This window comes from Elephas maximus, chromosome 6, assembly GCF_024166365.1.
Source record: "Elephas maximus indicus isolate mEleMax1 chromosome 6, mEleMax1 primary haplotype, whole genome shotgun sequence".
In the NCBI taxonomy this organism is placed as follows: Eukaryota; Metazoa; Chordata; class Mammalia; order Proboscidea; family Elephantidae; genus Elephas; species Elephas maximus.
In genome coordinates, this window is record NC_064824.1 from 101,808,073 (window position 1) to 101,827,332 (window position 19,260).

Below are 19,260 nucleotides of genomic sequence, written 5' to 3' on the forward strand. Positions count from 1 at the left end.
AGAATCATGATTCAACGAAAAACCAACCCATTGCTGTCGAGTCAATTCCGACTTACGGTGACACTGTAGGACAGAGTAGAACTGCCCCATAGAGTTTCCAGGGAGCTCCTGGTGGATTCGAACTGCCAACTTTTTGGTTGGCAGCTGTAGTTCTTAACCACTACGCCACCAGGGTTTCCAAGAATCATGATTAGTACTTTAATAATTATTTATACAGTGCCTTTAATAATACAGCCTTGTATTCACAGATTGAAGAATTTCCTGGGTTAAGCCAGGTCTCCCAAAATACAACTAAAATGGCATCACCAGTACTGCTTCATGTTTGACCTGTTCTCTGGCAGTACTACTAAAGTCTTGATTATATTTTATATTAATGGAGCATATACAATTAAAATGTATAGCCTATTATTTTTAATGAAACCAAACCATTGTGTAATAAAAAATATTTGACAATATGTATGTAATAGACTATTTTTTGTAGGTAATTCAAATTCCTATTCTTTCTTGGGTAATTATTTTATAGGTGTGATATTTATTTGAATATGATATTCTTTCTATTTAAGCAGAATATGATATTGGATGTTTTTTTGTTTGTTTTTACAGTGATGAGAAAGAAGAACAAGATCAAAAAGAAAAATTGGTGTTGACAGAAGACTGTGAACTCATTACAATAATTAATGTAATTCCTGGCAGATTAGAAATCACTACTCAACACATTTACTTCTATGATGGCAGCATTGAAAAAGAAGATGGTGAGTAGTTCTGGGAGAATAATTTCTGTTGTTCAATAATTAACTATCCAGTTTATCGATCATGAATGAGATGAAGGAAACAATAAGACAGAACTGTGAAATTGTAGTCTGTCATGTAAAAGGAGAAATGGAAACTAAGTATGGGGTTAAATTTATCATTCAACAATGTGTTGAAGGGAATGCTTTTATTTTTATTACTAATGTTCTTTAAAAGGTTTGGCCTAAGGGAATTGCTGTAAACCTAAGATATGAAATACAATTTTAATTTTATCATACCTTTGTATGCATACTTATTTCTGTAGGCATCTCATCTATTCCTTTATGTCTTAATGAAAAGATGATTAAATCAATGATACCAGCATAAAGAGAAAAGGAAAAATATTTCTAAGATATAATATTCAGAATTATTCTCTGTTCTCTTGGGAAGGCAGTAGAACAGCGACAGAATTTTTTTTAGTAGTTAAAAAACACAATTCAAAAGTCCAGTAGATTTAGCAAATAGCTTTTATGACATAGAAATTCTTTTTCTTTAAGTGCTGCTTTTGTCAGGAATTAGGAGATATTTTTTGCATAGCACAAGTAACTTTGTATGGCACCTCAATCACAAGATTTCTTCTGTTTTCAGGAGTAGGTTTTGATTTCAAGTGGCCTCACTCCCAAGTTCGAGAGATTCATCTGCGGCGTTACAATTTAAGGAGATCAGCCCTTGAGATTTTTCATGTTGACCAGTCCAACTACTTTCTCAATTTCAAAAAAGAGGTGTGTAAGACACTAACTTTTTGGAAGCCCTGAATTATTAGCCTGAAAGTCTTTCCCAGCTAGTGAACTCTAATGGAACTTTGGATTGTACTCTTTCATCAGGTCTAAATATTACATGAAAAAAAATATATACTTTGGGTCTTAGCATTATATGAATTTTTGCTGGGATTTGTTTATATTTGACTATTGAAAGGGTAGTTGTTGTCAGTTCTTATATACATGGGTAGATAAAGAAGTTGTAGCTTATTAGTGACAGCCAGTTGGGTGCCTTACAGTATCTGATTATGATATAACATGCAATATAGGATATGACTGGCTTTATGGAAATAGATTTGGTTCACATTCAACAATAATGAAACATCTGTTTCTTCTAAGAATACAATAAATGTTTGCATAAGAGCTTAATCTGAGGCCACATTACCTGGGTTCAAGTACCTGTTCTACTAGTTGTGTAACCTTGGGGCAAGTTACTTAGGAGCTTCCCTCACTTGGGGTCAGACTTCCATGATTGTCTGATGGCATTCCCCATCTTGCTTGGCTCTCTCCCCATTTTCTCTCGCTTATCTCCACTAATAAAGTACTTGCATGTTCATTCTGTCATGGCACTTAAGATTAACCCAGACAATGTTTCTGTTTATCTGTAAGACCTAGGTTCACTTAAGAAATGATTTGATTCAGAAATTTAAGAGTATTATTCTGTGTTTACAAAAAGATACCTCTTTACTATTAAAAATAAATTTCCCCCTTAGGAGAATACAAAGCATTACTTTTTTAGTGGTTAAGTGCTATGGCTGCTAACCAAAAGGTCGGCAGTTCGAATCTACCAGGTGCTCCTTGGAAACTCTATGGGGCAGTTATACTGTGTCCTATAGTGTCGCCATGAGTCGGAATTGACTTGATGGCAGTGGGTTTTTTGGGGTATGTCATGTAATTACCAAGTCTGTACCTGCTGAATACTGTATATTGTATAGCATTTTTTTAAAAAAAATATTGTGTTTTAGGTGAGAGTTTATATAACAAATTAGGTTCCCATTTAACAATGTTTTTACAAATTGATCCATGATATTTGTTACATTTTTCACAATGTGTCAACATTCTCATTTTTTTCATTCTGTTTGTTCTGTTCCCATTAATCCAGCTTCCCTGCCCCTCCATAGCTTCTCATCTTTGTTTTAGGGTAAATATTGACATTTAGTCTCATGTAGTTGATTATTTAAGAGAGCACAGTACTCACGGGTGATACTGTTTGTTTTATAAGCAAATCTGTTATTGGGATGAAAGGTGACCGCCAGGATTGGCTTCCGTTCTAAGTTCAAAGGATATTTTAGGGCTGTTAATCTCAGGTGTTCCTCTAGTCTCTACCATTCCAGTAAGTCTGGCCTTTTTTAGAAGTCTGAGTTTTGTTGTGTGTTTTTCTCCCTTTCTATCCGATTGTGTTCCTGGTCAGAACAGTTAGTAGTGATGGCTAGGCACCATCTAGTTCTCCTGGTCTTAGGCTAGATGAGCAGCCTATGGTTTTTGAGGCGTGTTTGTATAAAGTACTTAATCTTAATAATAACCCTCAGATTAGTAATAGATAGGAATAATTCCATCATTCTTTTTTTCATAGATGAGGAAACTGAAGTTCAAAGGTGAATCTCATTACTTTACATTTATATGTTGTTGTTGGGTGCTGTCGAGTTGGTTCCAACTCATAGCGACCCTATTTGTACAACAGAATGAAACACTGCCCAGTCCTGCACCATCCTCACAATTTTTGCTGTGCTTGATCCCATTGTTGTAGCCACTGTGTCGTTTATATAGCTCTGGATAATTCACAACACTATAAGGATAAAGATTATTATGTTTAATTTACAAATGAAACTCAGTATATTAATTGATTTGTCAATAGTAAATGATGTGACTAAATTTGTACTAGACTTGAACAGTTTTCTGATACAAAGTCTAATGATTATATACTATAACTTTCTCAAAAAATACGTGGCTTGACTCCACCAAGTCTAGTAGTTAAGTTAAAATCATAATCCACCATTTATGTGAAATGTCCAGAATATGCAAATGCAGAGAGACAGAAAGTACATTAATGGTTGCCAAGGGATAGGAGGGAGGGGGAGTTGGCAAGTGACTGCTAATGTGTGTGAGGTTTCTTTTTCGGATAATGGAAGCGTTCTAAAATTGTGGTGATAGTTGTATAACTATGTGAATATACTAAAAGCTATTGGACTGTATATTTTAAAAGGGTGAATTTTATGGTATGTGAATTATATCTCAATAAAGCTGTTATAGAAATCACAATCCCATATTTGTCTTGATCAATTTTAAAACTATAAAATGCTGTTTTTTATAGGTTAGAAACAGAGTATATAGCAGACTGTTGTCACTTCATTCTCCAAATAGTTATGGAACCAGATCACCACAGGAGGTATTCAAAACATCAGGATTGACACAGGTAGGAAATTTTAATAGGCACTCTTGGTGTTCATTTTATATCTCAGACTTTTGCTGAAAATCAAATTTTCTCTTTCTAATTATTTTATTTCGATTATTTCAACTGTTATTTTTCCCTCCAGATTGATCTTTCAAATTATCTTTGAATCATCCTTTGTTTCCCTCACACACAGTGTCTCCCCCTCCCACATCATTCAGTTCATAGACATGTCCTATGGATTCTTCTTCCTTAATCATTTTCTTTAAAAAAAAAAAAGTGTTTTTTTCTTAGTAATAAAAATCATGCACAAGGTAAAAATGAGGAAAATACAAGATAATGCCAAGAATAAAAAGCAAATAAAATCACCAATCCTGCTAGCAAAGGCAAATTAATGTCCTCGTGTATTTTATCCTCACCTGTTTCCTAACATCACTTGAATTTGCAAAAACCCAAGTGAAGGCTTTTTTTTTTTTCCCTCTCTTTTTTGCTTTCCAGGACTATTAGTAATCTTCTAACATGATTTTTGCCACCTGACTCTCTCCTTCCTCCTATGTATGCATTCATTTTTCTTAAGTGTCGCTCTCATTCAGAAGCCATAGCAGTTCTTTCCTACTGTCTGTGAAATGGAACTTTATTTCATAAAGTACTTTCCCTGTTGCCTATGGAATAAATTTTATTCATTAAAGTAATGATTCTTCAAACTGGTACTCAAGAATAATTATAATTGGACTTTATAAGATCTATATACAGAGATTCATTTGTCACTATTTCCCATAAGTCTATCCTTTGCTCAAGGCCCACAGTAAACCTAAAAGTGAATGTTAATCTCTCAGCAAAATTGTTGAGTGTACTCACACTGTGTAGAGTAATTAGCAGACTAGGTACAATAAGGTGATTGAAAGAAAAAAATTATTATCTCTTTAGAAAATTTTGTATCTAATGTGGCAAAATCCCATCTATCATTGCTATATAAAGGCAGTTCTCTGAAGAAAGTTAATCTAATATTTCATTAAAATTCTTAAATAGTTTTAATATACTTTTAAGATACATCTTAATATGCATATTATTTACATCTTAAACTTTTAATAGAAATTTTTCAAAATGGGGCAATCATTCTAAAATTAACATTTTTAAGGTTATCAAATCAGTTATTTAATTGAAGAAAAGACAATTCTTATGAAGACCCTGTGGACTGTAGTGTAAGATTTATGTTGACTTTTCCTTTTCTAGAGCCCAATTTTTTAAAGAAAATAAATTTAGGAAAATTATGTTGATTTATCTCCTTGTTAAGCCTTTTTTTTTTTTTAGCCCTCTTTATATTATGAAGATGGTAGAGATAATGGGAATACAAGATTATGTTAGTACTATCAGTAATTGTGCTGATTTCTAAGAAATGTAGCTTAATTGAATTTTATTTTGCTCTTTTCTGTGCTGTCTAGAAATGGGTAAACAGAGAGATATCAAATTTTGACTACCTCATTCAAATAAATACAATGGCAGGGCGAACCTATAATGACCTCGCACAATATCCTGTGGTAAGTTGTTGTATAAATCTCGTAAATATGAAATTACCTTTCAGTTTTATAATGCTCAGAAATATATGTACATGTTACTTCAATGACTCTTTGATTTTTAAAACTATATAAAACTGTTCTTGACTTTATATTCTCTTCCCATTTTTACCCCAATAACGTGGCCTTCTACGTTTGTTTGCCAATTGCTCCCTCTCCCCACAAGGTATTTTCATAAGCGCTACTATGCCAATTTTTTTTTACATGTTGTAAAAAGATTAGTATGGCACGCTTATGAAAATACCTAGCAGAGGGAGGGCACAGTTGGGAAACAAACACAGAAGGCACACGTTATCTGTGTGAAAGTACGGTGTATAAACATGAAGAGTAATTTAAAAAATAGAGGAGCTTTTCTTTGAGTTTATTGAAAATATTCCAGGGAAATTCTGGTTATTGAACTAAGAGTGAAAAAACATTTGCAACAGGAAAAAAGTATTTTTAAAGACTGTCCTTTTTTGTCTTTAGATAAACATTTGATATTGGATATGGGGGTATTAAATTCTCTAGGAAAGAATGTCTGAATTGCAAATTGTGGTTCTTTTAGTTTCCCTGGATTTTACAAGACTATACTTCAGAAGAGTTGGACCTTAATAACCCAGCTGTATTTCGAGATCTTTCCAAACCAATTGGGGTTGTTAATGATAAAAATGCCAAAGCTACACGAGAAAAGTAAGTTGCCTTTTATGTCTTTTGAAAGATATCTGTTGCTTGTTTGAATTTATAGTATTGATTTTTACTATGACACACCAAATGGTATTTTTTTGAATGTACAGCTACTTTTGATATTCAGAGTCTGATAATTGCTGCACTAAATTTTCTTGAAAATGTCTGTTACCCTTAAAATAGCTACAGTTGTGTTCATTCCCTTTGCTAAATTTAAATTGATGATAATCAGAATTTATTTTCATCTTGTAATAATTATGTGTTAAAGGGTAATAGGCTCTTGAAAATTTGAGATTTTAATAACCCAATCAACATGTAAAAATAACTAACATAATAATATTTTGGTAGATATAAATTTAATAATGCTAGTCTACTGTTTAACAATAATACGAATAAAGAACAGTGAAATATGAGAAAATTTACAAAGTATCATTTTAATAAAGACAGGAAATACTTATAGTTCTATTTATTTATTACCTAACCTACATGTAAACATCTCACAATTTTTTTTTCTTCAAAGAATGGTGGCAATGGGTAATAGAATTATCTGATTTTAATTTCCTTTTTCTCCAAGTGTACTTGTGGATTACTTGTCAGCTGTGACTTCTGAGAATAAGAACAAAGAAATGTTTTGCAAACTAACTTAGTAGTTCTAGATTTATTTGAAAGTAGATGATGCATTATTATTTTTTTCTTCACAAATCTTCTCCAAGATTTTTCTTCTCTTTTAGTTCTCTGTGTTTTCTAGTTTTTTTTTTTAACAATGAGCATGTATTATTACATAATACGAAACTGTTTCAGAATCCAGTATTAGCAATAATTCGTTTTTCAAAAAAAAAAAAAAATTTTTAATAAATAAAACTTTTTCCTTTATTAATATGGTATGGATGATAAGCATACTTATTTGATAATGAAACATTAATGAGGACTTTTTTAAAACCATGTTTTCAGCAAAACAATACAAACTTATGTCCCTCTGATTTAATTTTACTGTTAGTGGTTATAAAACTTTGGTTTCTTTTTTTAGATATGAAAATTTTGAGGATCCGATGGGAACTATCGACAAGTTTCATTATGGTACTCACTATTCAAATTCTGCGGGGGTCATGCACTATCTGATTCGCGTAGAACCATTCACCTCCCTTCACATCCAGCTGCAAAGTGGAAGGTATATTTTGGGTACATGAGATATTTTCTTATGACTCTATGTTAGTGTTTAAAACTATTTGTCTTTATGCTATTTGTTGTATAACAGGGTCAAGTCTTTTTTACTCTCCTCCGGTAGGCATTGATTCATACAGCACCTCTAGATAAAGATAGTCTATGCCAAACTCATTTGAGAATAGGTCCCTCAAACTGACTTACACAAATGACTTGTATGGAGAATTCCTTTTTATTGTTATCACATATACCTTCGTGATTCTACTGGTTTCAGGGACCTACCAGTGATTTAGAGTTGGATCTGATTTAGACCTAGATCCAAGACATCTATCTACTAGAGATTCAAACCTAATCAATGTCTATATAGTCCTGCTAAAAATGTTTATTTAGCAAGAGGAATAGGAAGAATGAGGGACTCTGAGTTTGGCCCCTGGACGCCCTTTTAGCTCAGTAATGAAGTCATTCCAGAGGTTCACCCTTCAGCCAAAGATTAGACAGGCCTATAAAATAAAGTGAGACTGAAGAGGCGCACCAGCCCAGGGGCAAGGACTAGAAGGCAGGAGGGGACCGGAAAGCTGGTAATGGGGCACTGAAGGTTGAGAAGGGGAGGGTGTTGACAGGTAGTGGGGTTGGCAACCAATGTCACAAAATAATATGCGTACTGATTGTTTAATGAGAAGCTAGTTTGTTCTGTAAACCTTCATCTAAAGTACAATTAAAAAAAAGAACGAGGGACTCTTACATTATCCGCAGCAGCTTAAACAGGTCTATGATACCATTGTATAAACATATTGCCTACTACTGTTATAACTAACCTATTTTTCACATTTTCCTAATCGTCCTAAAGAAACACATTTCTCCATGAATCCTCTAATCCCCAGTGTATCCTCCAGCTGGCTTCCTACTTATTCACATTTTGTCTCCATTTTGCCTTACGCTTTAACATTATCATTTTGCCTTTCCCACCCAATCAATAGCTTATGTAATCATTGCCTATTCTACTCTGACTTTCCAGAGAGCTCCTGCCTCTCAGAATTAGCCTGAATCTTTTATCACTACCTTAAGTACGATAAGCCTTGCCTTTCAAGAAGAAACTTTGTCTGCAAGATTACTGCAAATCCTGAAATATTGCAAATATGACAGGAAACCAGTTGCTGTCAAATCAATTCCAACGTACAGCGACCCCATGTATGTCAAAACTCCATAGGGTTTTTAGTGGCTGTTTTTTAGAAGTAGGTTGCCAGAGCTTTTTTCTGAGGTGCCTGTGGATGGACTCAAACCTCCACCCTTTGGTTAACCTCGAGTGTGTTAACTGTTTGCACCACCCAGGGACTTCCAGATACCACAATAGCAGGTAGTCCCCCCCGCCACCCCATAAGGTACAGTAAGTATAACTGTGTCTTTTCAGCTTTTAATAATTTCATGAATAAATGATTTTTTAAAGAGCTTCAAATGTAGACTCTCTTTGTGCTTCAAAGGACACCATCAAGAAAGCAAAGAGACCACCCACTCGTTGGGAGAAAATATTTGTAAGTCATACATCTGATAAGGGACTTGTATCTAAAGTATATACAAAAACTCTTAGAACTCGAAAATAAAAAGACAAATTACTAAGTTGAAAACAGGGAAAGGACTTGAATAGACATTTTTCTAAAGAAGATACACCAGTGTCCAATAAACACATAAAAAGAGGCTCAACATCATTAGTCTTCAGGGAAATTCAAATCAAAGCCACAATGACATACCACTTCATACCCAACTAGGATGGCCATAAACAAAAAGACATAATAAGTGTTAGTGGGGATGTGGAGAAATCGGAACTGTCTTACACTGCTGGTGAGAATGTAAATAGATGCAGCTGCTGTGGAAAACAGTCTGGCAGTACTTCAAATGGTTAAACATAGAATTACCATGTGACCCAGCAATTCCACTGTTAGGTATATACCCAAGATAACTGAAAACACATGTCTACATAAAAACTTGTACATGCATGTTCATAGTAGCATTATTGGTTATAGCAAAAAAATGGAAAAACCTCAAATGCCCATCAACTGATAAATGAACAAATAAAATGTATATTCTATTTATCCACAGTCATTTGTTTTGTAAATTTGTTGATTAAGAAAAAAGATGTTATATCCATAAAAAAGTAAAAACTTTTTTATGGTCCATATAATGGAATATTATTTGGCCACAAATGGTTAAAAGGAATGAAGTACTGATACATGCTACTATATGGATGAACCTTGAAAACAGTATACCAAATGAAAGCAAGCAGTCACAAAGGACCACATATTGTATGATCCCGTTTGTATGAAATGCCCAGATAAGCAAATCTAGAGAGAGAGAAAACAGATTAGTGGTTGCCAGTGGTTGGAGCGAGATGAAATGGGGAGTGACTGCTAATGGATACAGGGTTTCATTTTGGGGTGATATGAAAATGTCCCAAAATTATGGTGGTGGTTGCGCAACCCTGTGAATATACTAAAAATCATTGAATTATACCCTTTAAGTGGATGAATTGTACGTATGTGAATTATATCTCAATAAAGCTCCTCAAAAAAAAAACATTCTGCCACTAAAGCTGTACCTCTCCTTAAATATGGATACCATTAAACTTTGAAGATTACCCAATGTCTGTTTATAATTAAATTCAAAATTCTGCTAAGTGGTATATAATGATCCGCTCTGCCTCAAAACAAGATTAATAGGCATAAACAAAGAGTCAATCAGTCATCAGTGTCACTTTTTTCTTTAGAGCATATCCTTACCTTTTCAGACCCAAAGCCATCACTTAATAAATAAATCCTTGGAAAATAATATCAAAGGAAATGAAACAAAATAAATCTATGCTTTCTGTGATTAGGAAAAGCATGATAAAATTGTAGCATGACCACTTGAGTTTTTCCAGCAACCATAGGCTCTGAGTGCCCATGGAGGAACTTAAAAATTAAATAAAAATAGGATAATAGTATATGCAAGTAAAATATAAAAACTTAAGCCATTTCAAAACTGTTTCTGTTCCTCTTCCTCATCTGGTTTTGGGCAGAAGAGTTTATAAAGATGTTTACCAGCAAATGTCAAGGACTAAATCAGCAACATTCCTATAGATGTATTAACCAAGTAGATTAACAGTATAATATTTAGAGTGATATTTAAACTCTTTCAAATATCCAAATAACATTTACTCACTTTTTGTGATAAATTTTACTCAGCAAAAAACAAAGCCTTTTTAAAAAATTGTCATAAGATTATCTTTAATTTGATCACTTGAACTTTTTTTCCAGGTGATTTGGTTTTCAAATATTTTAACTAAGATGGTATTGGTGATTAAAATTATTTAGTTCCTAACAACAAAATACAAATGAGATTATCATAATAGGTAGAAAAAATTATATTTTTAGACATTAAAGAAAAAGATAGACGCTTGATTGCCTAGGAGATCTGAAGGGATTTTAGAAGTTTTGTTTAATGCCTCTTGTTGCTCATTCAGTAATCACTATTCCCTTTCATTCTCCACATGCAGGTTTGACTGTGCAGACCGACAATTCCATTCCATCCCTGCTACCTGGCAGGCTCTCATGGATAATCCATATGATGTGAAGGAGCTTATTCCTGAGTTCTTCTATTTCCCAGAGTTTTTGGAAAATCAAAATCGTAAGAAATAGAGGATTAAGAATTTGACTCAACAGGTCCCAGTGGAGTGGTCTGGAAAATGTTCTTCAGAAAAATTTTGTGATGTTCTGCAGATTATTTAAGGTTCATTCAGTCTATGAATTACTCAGTGACAGGGCTTAACCAATGCCCAGGTAACCAGTCTTACCTACCAGGGAAATGTTATAAGGAACTAAGATAAATGAGTCAATTTGAATTGGCAAGAGAATTTATCAGAGCACAGTGTTTACTAGAGAAACAAAAATGGCTATATGCTATTTCAGCCGTATAGCTATTTAGGTTAAAAATCTTTAAGTGAAAGATAACGTGAGCATTTAGATCAGTAGTCAACAAACTATGGGTCCACTGGCCAAATATCGCCTACCATTGGTTTTTATAAATAGTTTTATTGGAACACAGCCAGCCCATTCATTTATGTGTTATCTGTGATCGGGTTCACAGTATAACAGCAGGTTTGAGTAGCTGCAACAAATATTCCACAAAGTGGAATATTTTTACTCTCTGACCCTTTATAGAAAAGTTTGAAGTCTCCTGAATTAGGGCAATAAGAGGAGGAAAAAATGAAAATAGTGGCAGAGTATAAATCACTACAGTACTTGAAAATTCACAGTATGTTTTTCAAGTAAAGAAGCTGAAGCTAAATATGGTCTTTAAAAATATCCAGATACTATCTAAATACTTTTTCTATGAGATACCGTTAGGTTTATTTTTAAGCGCAAATGAGGAAATTGGCAAGATTGACACTACTGGTGTTCTCTAGGAGACTCCGAAGTGTCAAAAGACTGTTGCCAACTTCTTTCCTCCTCTCGCAGGTAATGTTACTGTTTGACCCTTTGCTTGGTCAGTAGAATTATTTATCATCCAGGGAGAGGCATATCCAGGGCTTGGTGTCACTTTAACCATGCATCCTGGGGCAGGGTGTTGGAGCAGGGCATCTGATTCTCAGTGTAGGGCAGTCAGAATTGGTGACTTTTAGAAATTCAGATAAATCAATTGACTGAGTCTGATCCTAGACTCTCAGTCTATGGAATTAGCGTTTTCTAAAGCAGGGTATCTGGGGCAGGAGGGATGAGCAGATTAGATTCGGATACAGAGTTTTCCAAATTTATGATAAAGTATTCACCAGAGCAAGGGGCACTGAGCACTACTATTCTGATGGCCTCCACTTCTTTGCCTCTTTGTTTGAAATGAGCTCAGTAGGAGAAAGCAATGCTTTCAGGGACAAATATTAATTAATCAACTCAAAATTGTGTGAACAAGGAAATTTAGTATTTTCCTTAATAAAAAACTCTAAGGATGATTGTTTCAGGTAGCTTAAAAAAATCATCAAAGCCTTCAGGAACAAATCATAATATCATAATGCCTTCAGGAACAAATATTAATAAAACCAACTCAAAATTATGTGAACAAGGAAATTTATTATTTTCCATAACAAAAAAACTCTAAGGTATGATTGTTTCCAGTAGCTTAAAAAATTATCAAGGCCAAGTTCTTTATTTCCATTCTGCCATTCTAAGTATTTTGGCTTTGTCCTTGGCTAGTTCTTCTCATGTTTAGAAATGATGAAAGCAGTTCTCAGCATCATAGGCCAATACAGCAGTGTTGGAGAAAGAAGTAGAATTGTTAATTCATTGTGTTTTTTCTTAAAAGTGAGAAAACTTTTCTCATAACCTCCCCTTATTGTCCAGAGCTGGGTAATATACCAACACCTAAACCAGTCACATAAAATGAGCAGAAATTACCCTGATTGACTTTGGTTAATCTCTGAGTCATATAGAGTAGAAATGGACACTCAAAGAAAATTAAGGCTCTGCTAGCCCATAAGAAGAAGGAATGGCTATTGGGTGGGTAACAAACAATATCTGCTAAACAGTAGTTGGGTTAAGATTAAGTCAAAGACCCTGTGCATCCTGCCATTCTATGACCTTTAAACCTTTCTCCAACTTGGAATACACTGGTATTTTAAGACAGCTTCTTTTTTTAAAAGTCTCGTGTTAGCACTTTTTTCCCCACACTATAAACAAAAAAACTCGATTGTTGGGAAAAGTTTGTTAAAATGTCATGTTGTAACTGTATTTGAGTGAATCTTTTTGTCAATACCTACTTAGAACAGTGGTATATAAACACAGTATTCTTCCATAAGACAAATACAATTCTCCCAGTGAGCAAATTTAGGGCGTAAGTCACACCAAAAAGCTCTAAGGAGCTATGTTTCTTAAATTAACCATTAGAGGGGCTATGTTATTTACTTTTGTATTTTTTTTAAAATTTATTGTGGTAAAATATATAAAGCAAAACATCTGCCATTTTTACATGTACAATTCAGTGACATTAATTACATTCACCATATTGTGCTACCATTACCACTAACAATTTCCAAATTATTTTCATCACCCTTCTAAGAAACTCAGCACCTCTTAAGCAGTAATTCCCCATTTCCCCCTCGCACCCACTCATGGCAACCACTCACTTTGGCTGTATGGATTTGCCAGTTGTAGGTATTCCATATGAGTGGGATCATATAGTATTTGTCATTTTGTGCCTAACTTATTTGACTCAGATAAATGTTTTCAAAGTTCATCCATGTTGTGGCTTGTATCAAACTTCATTTCTTTTTATGGTTGAGTAATATTCTATTATTTATGCATTTATCTGTTTAATGGACACTTGGATTGTTTCCACCTTCTGTGTTATTTATTTTTAATGTAGGAAGAATGTTTACTTTTTGTTCAGATTAAGATGAGGATCATAGCTATAGCTTCCCCATTTTTCTCAACAAAAGAATTACCTGATTCACCTTGCAGATAACTAATTTAAAACTTCTATTTTCATCTACAATTTTTTAATCAACTGATAAAATACATTCTGACAGATAAGAATTTTTTTTATCTGTGGAATAAATTTAGAACAAAAGATAACTCAGTTGTCACTTTTCACTCTTAACTAAAGAAGAAAAAAAGCCATCTGTTTTGCTCAAGAATGTACTCAAATTTGTGTTCGTTTTATTTAAATCTGAAAGTGCTTTGTACGCTTATCTTTTACATGTTTTAGAATTTAATTTGGGTTGTCTACAAGTTTCCAAAGAACTAGTGAATGATGTCATTCTTCCCAAATGGGCTAAGTCAGCTGAAGATTTCATCTGTAAACATAGGAGAGCTCTGGTAAGGTTTTTGTCTTTAGTTATTAGAGAGATTAAGAAGGTAAAGATGTATGTTTTTTAGAGGATGGAATAATGTATATCTGACTGTTCATTATTTTCTAGGTTAATTTGTAATCTAATATGTATGGTGCTTTAGAAAGTACAATATACTAATTTATTTTGAAGATACGAATTTTGATATAGTGATAATATAGTACAATTTTATGACTGTTTATCAAAAGATTAAATATTTTCAGTTCCATAAGATACCTGCCTGCTGTATGTGAAACTGTTCCATTCAACAAACTGGTATACTTTGAGGTTTTCCAGTTCCCACATTTGTTTCAAATCTAACAATGGTAAGCTTTTGTTTTCTCTGAAGGATTTCACTAAGTTTCTAATAAGAAAGCCAAATTCCGAAAGCCACTTAAAAAATTATTAGAAGTATCTCCAGTTTGGAATTGAAGGAGTAGTGAGAGTTAGTTGATATTATTGTGTCACTATCTTGCAGATAATGTTGATGGCTCCATATTTTTCCCACAACAGACAGTTTAGTTGTCTAAAGTGAAATCTTGCAGACTCTGAAACTGATTAGGCCAGTACTTTGCAACACTCCTTGTCATTAGTACATAGTTTGTCAAGTTTATGGAATTCAAGATTAAATTATAACATTTGTAAACAGATTTATAAAATTCAGGATTAGATTATAACATTTGTAAGCTAACAGCCCTATGTATGAATAGGGAATTGGAAAAAAGAAACAAAGCAACTGTGAAAAATAACCTGTTACTTAGCCAGCCAGGAACTTCTCAGGTACGTTTCTCCTATACCATCTATGAAATGAAGCGGAATCCAGGATTTTGGGAAGATGTACTTTCTAGATCATTATTAATAAAATATTAAGAAGTGTGTAACAAACTCCTGAAATTTAGTGCCCGTTTTATTATTTTTCACTGTTCTATGGGCTGGCTGGTCTCAGTTGGGCCATACTTCTGCTGGTCTTGCTTGAGGTTTCTCATGCATTTGCAGTCGTACAGCAGCCAGGGTTAGTCATCTATAGACTGCATTGACACACTGGGATAGTTGGATTTCTTGCCCTCACCAAGTCCCCAAAAAGTACAAAAGTAGGAGCTTTCATGCTTTCTTAAGGCTTAGGTTCAGAACTGTCACAGCATCCCTTCTGCCATCTTGTAATGGTTAAGCAGTCATAGGATCAGTTCAAATTCAAGGAGGAAAGGGGAAGTAAACTCTCCTTTCATGGTGAGAGTGACAAAGAATTTGCAGTTTTTAATCCACCACATAGTCTGTCCACTGGTCACAAATTATTTAATTCCACATGTAAAATATTCTCACTTCGTCTCAAGACTCCCAAAAGTCTCATCCCATTAAGGCAGGGATCAAACTTTTTCTGAAAAGAGCCGGATAGTAATTATGTTCGGCTTTGTAGGCCATAAAGTCTCTGTGGCAACTCTTCAGTTCTGCTATTGTATTGTGACAGCAAATAGTTGTGTCTGTGTTCTGCTAATCTACAAATCTGGCAGCCAACCAGATTTCACCCACAGACAGTAGTTTGTTGGCCCCTCCATTAAGGCATCAGGCCTGAAGTCTAGGATCTTATCATCCAAATCAAGTCCATGTGTAGATGAAATTCCTCAAGTGTGGCTCCTCTTGTGTCTGAAAACCGAAGTAAAGAGGCAAGTTATCTGCCCCCGCATAACATCTATGGTAAGACAAGGACAGGAGAGCCACAATTTAACTTCAATTCAAAAACAAAAAAGAAAAACCGAACCCACTGCTGTCGACTTGATTCTGACTCATGGAAACCCTACAGGACAGAGTAGAACTGCCCCAGAGGGTTTCTAAGGCTGTAAATCTTTATGGAGGCAGACTGCCACATCTTTCTCACACGAAGCAGCTGGTGGGTTCGAATTGCCCACCTTTTGGTTAGCAGCCCCAGTCTTACTCCCTGGGAGTGCTTCTCAGTGGCTCTGGGTTCCACCCTTGGGCACTTGACTCCCCACTCTGAGTCATTCATCTTCTTCTATAAAAAAGGCCATTATTTACAACTGAGTATTTTTTTCTGCCTCTTTCCTGACCATACCAAACTGAACAGTTTCTTTTTTTAACTCATCTTACCCCTCCACATTTTATCATTTAGGCAGCTGAAAGAAACCAGTTGGCACTTTAAAATATTCTACCTGGAAATTTCTGTACCCAGATCTAGAAGTTCATGAGCTACCTTTGCTATCTTTCATGTAACTAAAACATGAGTCCCCTCTTTTCATGTTTCCAGTAACAGTTTCCTCACTGCCTTTGAAGCCATCACATCATCAGCCTCATGCCTGCTACTCAGTCTGCCTCTTGGCGGGGGTGGAGGACGATTTGCAGCCATTTTTAATACTGCCTACTGTAGTTTTTTTTTTTTTTTTTCATTATTTCCTTGAATTGAATTTCTAGACAACTGTTTCAATGGAAATTTCACCACAAAGATGTCATTAATTCTTTTGTTGTTTGTGGGCTATTAGAATGTTTGTGTTATTTTTTTTGCCCTTTAATTAGGAAGTATGTATGTAGTAGAAGGTAATAAATATATCTACGTTATAGTAGATACGAGTAGCCAATACATGTCATAGATATTAAATAAATGTTTAACATGATTTTGAAATAATTTTATTTGTAGTCAGTAAGCTTTATATATGGAAATGTTAATTTCCTTCTACTTTTTAAAGGATCTGTATTTACATTTTAGTTGGAAGGTGTCTATATTAATTATTAAATTTATTCTTTTTCTAGGAGTCTGAGTATGTTTCTGCTCATCTCCACGAATGGATAGATTTGATTTTTGGGTGTAAACAGAGGGGGCCAGCTGCAGTGGAGGCACTCAACGTTTTCTATTACTGTAGTTATGAAGGTATAAGCCTATATAGCTTTTCTTTTGCATTATATTGATAGAAACTATAGTTTAATGTGTATTTACACATGGTATTTTGGGGCTATTTAATATGAGAAAGACTACTTTGAAAAAATTTTAGTTATCTTTTTGTATTTGCAAGATGAAGAGGCTACTGATTTTCTTTTTGGTAATGTAGTTAGGTTATATATGCAAATCTAATTATAGGTATCAGTGATTAGTTATAGGTATCAGTGATTAGTGTCATACAAATTTTTTATTACCTTTGGTCATATGTGGCTGATTTAGTGGGATTCTGTATTAAATGTTCAGTTTTAAATTGTTTTTAGAATTAAAAATAACAAATTCTTAAAATGATAAAAAAAAAAATAAAGATAGCATTGTTCTAATATTTAGTTCAGGATCAAGGAAATGATCTAAAGACATTGAAAGGCATAAAAAGTAGTTTTTTCTAATCTAATCCTTAGGTAGAACCAGTAGTCTAAAGATTGTAAAGAGTGTGAAGTTACGTAAATTTGAGCAAAGCTCATGTGACTTTTGGTAAATTGGTAAGCATGTTTTCAGGGTGCCATATTCATTCTGGTGATAGTTTCATACCAGTTGAAGCCAGCTACCATTGAGTTGGTCTGCTTCATGGTGACTCCATGTATATATGTCACAGTAGGACTGTGGCTGATTTTTTGGAAGTAGATTGCTGAACATTTCTTCTGAGGTACTTCTGAGTGGACTCAGACCTCCAACCTTTCAGTTCGAGCTGAGCATGTTAACCGTTTGTACCACCCAGGGACTCCAGAAAGACTGTTTCCTGGTCCAGAATGTTGCCTGGTCCTGTGCTATTCCCATGATTGGTTGCAGATCAGGCTGTTGTGATTCATAGGGTTTTCATCGGTTGATTTTCTGAAATAGATCTGCAGGCCTTCCTCATCGATCTTAATCTGGACACACCACTGAAACCTGGTCAGCATCATAGCAACATGCAGTCCACCACTGAGAGATGACTGGTGGCTGCATATCAGGTGCATTGTCTGGGAATCAGACTCAGGTCTCCCACATGGAAGGCGAGAATTCTACCGCTAAACCACTAATATGCCTCTAATAGTTTCATAGGGAGGTGGTATTGCATGGTGTTTAGGAGCATGGACTTTGATTTCAGACATACTTACTTTAGCCAATTACTAGCCATGTGACAATTCATGTTAAATCTTGCTGAGAATAATCAGTTAACTAGAATATCACCTTCTCCAGTGTTTGTTAGGTAAGTAGGAACTTAGAGTCGTGTTATTGTATGATTATTACTCTTGTTTTAGCTTGACTATGGTGAACGTATACTATGAGTATAAACACATACCAAACCCATTGCTGTCAAGTCGATTCCAACTCATAGCAACTCCACAGGACAGAGTAGAACTGCCTCATAAGGTTTCTAAGGCCGTAAATCTTAAAGGAAGCAGACTGCCACATCTTTCTCATGTGTAGTGGCTGGTCAAACTTCCCATCTTTCAATTAGCAGCTGAGCACTCAACTACTATGCCACCAGGGCACCTTATTATGAGTATAGTTTACATTTTTCCAAGAGAAACTTTCGTAGAATGCCAGTTAGCCTTTTTTATTTTTTTGGAGTTAACTTTATTTTGGGAGTGAACACACATAAACACAATTACCAGTCCTTGGTTATAGACAAATTAGATACAACTTCTTATTATTAAAGTCAGTTACCTGCCAGAAACTCAAAAACTTTATTGACAAGTTTTCAAGAACACTTGTTGAGACTTTCCTTAAATAAAGTATAATCTCAAATCAGCAGAAAATTAAGTACATTAATTGAACAAAACACACAAGGAAAAGGCCATCCGATGTTTTACAGATATCTCAAAACTTTAGGAAATTTAAACTCACGTGCAATGCACATGGAATCACTCCTATGGAAAGAAGATCCCTGGTCTTAAATTATAGGATCCTTCCACAATTTGTCTAACCACAGTCTTCAGCAGCTTGAAACGTGAGAGTGACTTAGGGTGATCTGGTCACAAAGCTTCCTTTGGTACTGGAAGCCACAATGCTGCGTGACAAGCACCTGCTGCTCCAGGGAAACAGTGACTATAAACCAAATGGCTCAGAAGAAACCAAAGACTGGGGATGCTTTCAGGAGCAGACTGTGAAGCTGGTATTACTTATTCTGGTTTGTCTTGGACAGCTGCTTC

The 19,260-nt window shown here is 34.7% G+C and overlaps 1 protein-coding gene across 13 annotated transcripts in view; it reads left to right on the forward strand.

Annotated features, from left to right (window-relative positions):
- The window catches only part of NBEAL1 (neurobeachin like 1), a 178,711-nt gene that overhangs the window by 132,202 nt on the left and 27,249 nt on the right, over positions 1-19,260 (forward strand). For 12 of the 13 annotated variants that reach the window (XM_049887868.1, XM_049887869.1, XM_049887875.1 and 9 more), the window contains 9 exons: positions 604-752; positions 1,378-1,511; positions 3,859-3,960; positions 5,379-5,474; positions 6,055-6,179; positions 7,201-7,341; positions 10,861-10,991; positions 14,061-14,170; positions 16,942-17,059. In XM_049887868.1, the coding sequence (XP_049743825.1) occupies positions 604-752; positions 1,378-1,511; positions 3,859-3,960; positions 5,379-5,474; positions 6,055-6,179; positions 7,201-7,341; positions 10,861-10,991; positions 14,061-14,170; positions 16,942-17,059 (1,106 nt within the window). Of the gene's footprint in view, positions 1-603; positions 753-1,377; positions 1,512-3,858; positions 3,961-5,378; positions 5,475-6,054; positions 6,180-7,200; positions 7,342-10,860; positions 11,822-14,060; positions 14,171-16,941; positions 17,060-19,260 lie in introns of those variants that run through there. The other variant, XR_007517931.1, reaches the window with a different exon arrangement.